Below are 1,916 nucleotides of genomic sequence, written 5' to 3'. Positions count from 1 at the left end.
ATGAAAGCGTTGTTTGGATCACAAGAGCTATGGGAGCTCGTCACTGATGGGTATGTAGAACCCACAAGTGAGCAAGAAGCCACCTACAATGCAGAGCAAAAAAATTTGCTTAAGGATCAGAGGAAGAAAGATAAGAAGACACTGTTTCTACTCTATCAAGGGGTGGATGAGTCAACTTTTGAGAAAATTGTCAAAGTAGAGTCAAGTAAAGAAGCATGGGAGACTCTTGGCAATTTTTTCAAGGGTGTCAATTGTGTGAAAAGAGTTCGTTTGCAAACTCTTTGTGTCGAGTTTGAAGTTGCTTACATGAAAGATGGTGAAACTAGTTTTGATTATTTTTTACGATTACTTGTAATAGTTAATCGTTTGAAAAGTAATGGAGAGAGTATTGAAGATGTTCATGTGGTGGAGAAAATATTAAGGTCTCTTACAAATAAATTTGAGCATATCGTGGTGGCTATTGAAGAGTCCAAATACTTGGAGACTCTCTCAATCGATGAATTAATGGGATCTCTTCAAGTGCATGAGCAGCGTATGGAAAAGAATTCTAGCTCTGTTGTCGTTGAGCAACTGTGGCAAGGGTCGTGGAAAAGGAACATTTAGAGGTAGATTTGCTTGCGGATGTGGAGTTAATAGAAATGTTCAATGTTTCAATTGCAACAAATTTGGACATTATGCATCAAACTACTAGTACAATAAATCTAAGAAGCACAATGAACAATCTAATCTTGTTGAGGCATCAAATGTTGAAAAGGAAGAATGTACACTTCTTTTTGCATAAAAGGAGAAAAATAATTCCTAAGAGGTGTGGTATCTTGATTCTGGAGCTAGCAACCACATGAGTGGAAAAAAGGAGCTCTTTGTTGAGCTTGTTGAAAGTGTTCAAGGCGATGTCCATTTGGGAGCCTCATCCAAATTGCCCATAAAAAGTAAAGGAAAAATTAGAATATGTCAAAGGAATGATGTTTTGCAATTTATCTCCAATGTGTACTATGTGCCCAACATGAAAAGCAATATTTTTATTAGTAGGCAACTCCTACAAAAAGGGGTATATTATACACATGGAGAAACTCTCTCTTGTTTTGAAGGATGCTGAAGGAAGGCTTGTTGTAAAAGTTCAAATGGGTCACAATCGTATGTTTCCACTCCATCTTAACTCAACAATGGAGAAATGTTTCCATGGGCTTGTAGAAAATGAGTCATGGAAGTGGCATCTTCGCCTTGGGCATCTTAATTTCAATGGGCTTAAACTATTATCCACATCAAGCATGGTGCGTGGATTGCCTAGTATTGAAAAGCTAGAATATGTATGTGAGGTATGCACTCTTGGCAAGCAACAAAGAAGTCTTTTTCCAAGTGGGAGATCATGGAGATCACCTAACCCATTAGAGCTAGTGCATATGGATATATGCAGTCCATTTGATCCAATTTCTGTTGGAGGTAACAAATATTTCATCTCCTTTATTGATGATTTTAGCAGAAAATTATGGGTTTATCTTATCAAAGAAAAATCTACAACTTTCACCATATTCAAAAGTTTCAAGGCACATGTTGAAGTGGAAAGTGGTTGTAAGATCAAAATACTTAGATCTGACAGAGGTAGTGAGTACACTTCAAATGAAATTCTAGACTATTGCAGGAAAAATGGCATCAAGCAACAGTTTACAACTGCATACACACCACAGCAAAATGGCATTGTTGAAAGGAAAAATTGAATGATCCTTGATATGACAATGACCATGCTTAAAGAAAAACACACAATAGCAAAATGGCATTGTAGAAAGGAAAAATTGAATGATCCTTGATATGACAATGACCATGCTTAAAGAAAAATGTTTGCCACAGAATTTCTGGGCAAAAGCAGTGGCATGTACAACCTATTTACTCAATCGATGCCTTTCAAAAAGTGTTGAGAA

At 36.8% G+C, this 1,916-nt stretch overlaps 1 protein-coding gene across 1 annotated transcript; it reads left to right on the top strand.

Annotated features, from left to right (window-relative positions):
- On the top strand, nucleotides 1-603 carry LOC112010708 (uncharacterized). Its single transcript, XM_024043063.1, has one exon. It carries the CDS (start codon nucleotides 1-3, stop codon nucleotides 601-603), a length of 603 nt encoding a protein of 200 aa, XP_023898831.1.
- The last annotated feature ends 1,313 nt before the right edge of the window (nucleotides 604-1,916 follow it).

The sequence above is a fragment of the Quercus suber genome, unplaced genomic scaffold, assembly GCF_002906115.3.
Source record: "Quercus suber isolate HL8 unplaced genomic scaffold, Cork oak 2.0 scaffold_276, whole genome shotgun sequence".
Classification (NCBI taxonomy): Eukaryota; Viridiplantae; Streptophyta; class Magnoliopsida; order Fagales; family Fagaceae; genus Quercus; species Quercus suber.
The sequence above is the reverse complement of the archived record's forward strand: the minus strand, read 5'-3'. Positions and strand labels throughout refer to the sequence as shown.

Coding starts and splice junctions, on each gene's coding strand:
- LOC112010708 (XM_024043063.1), top strand. CDS start 1: ATGAAAGCGTTGTTTGGATCACAAGAGCTATGGGAGCTCGTCACTGAT.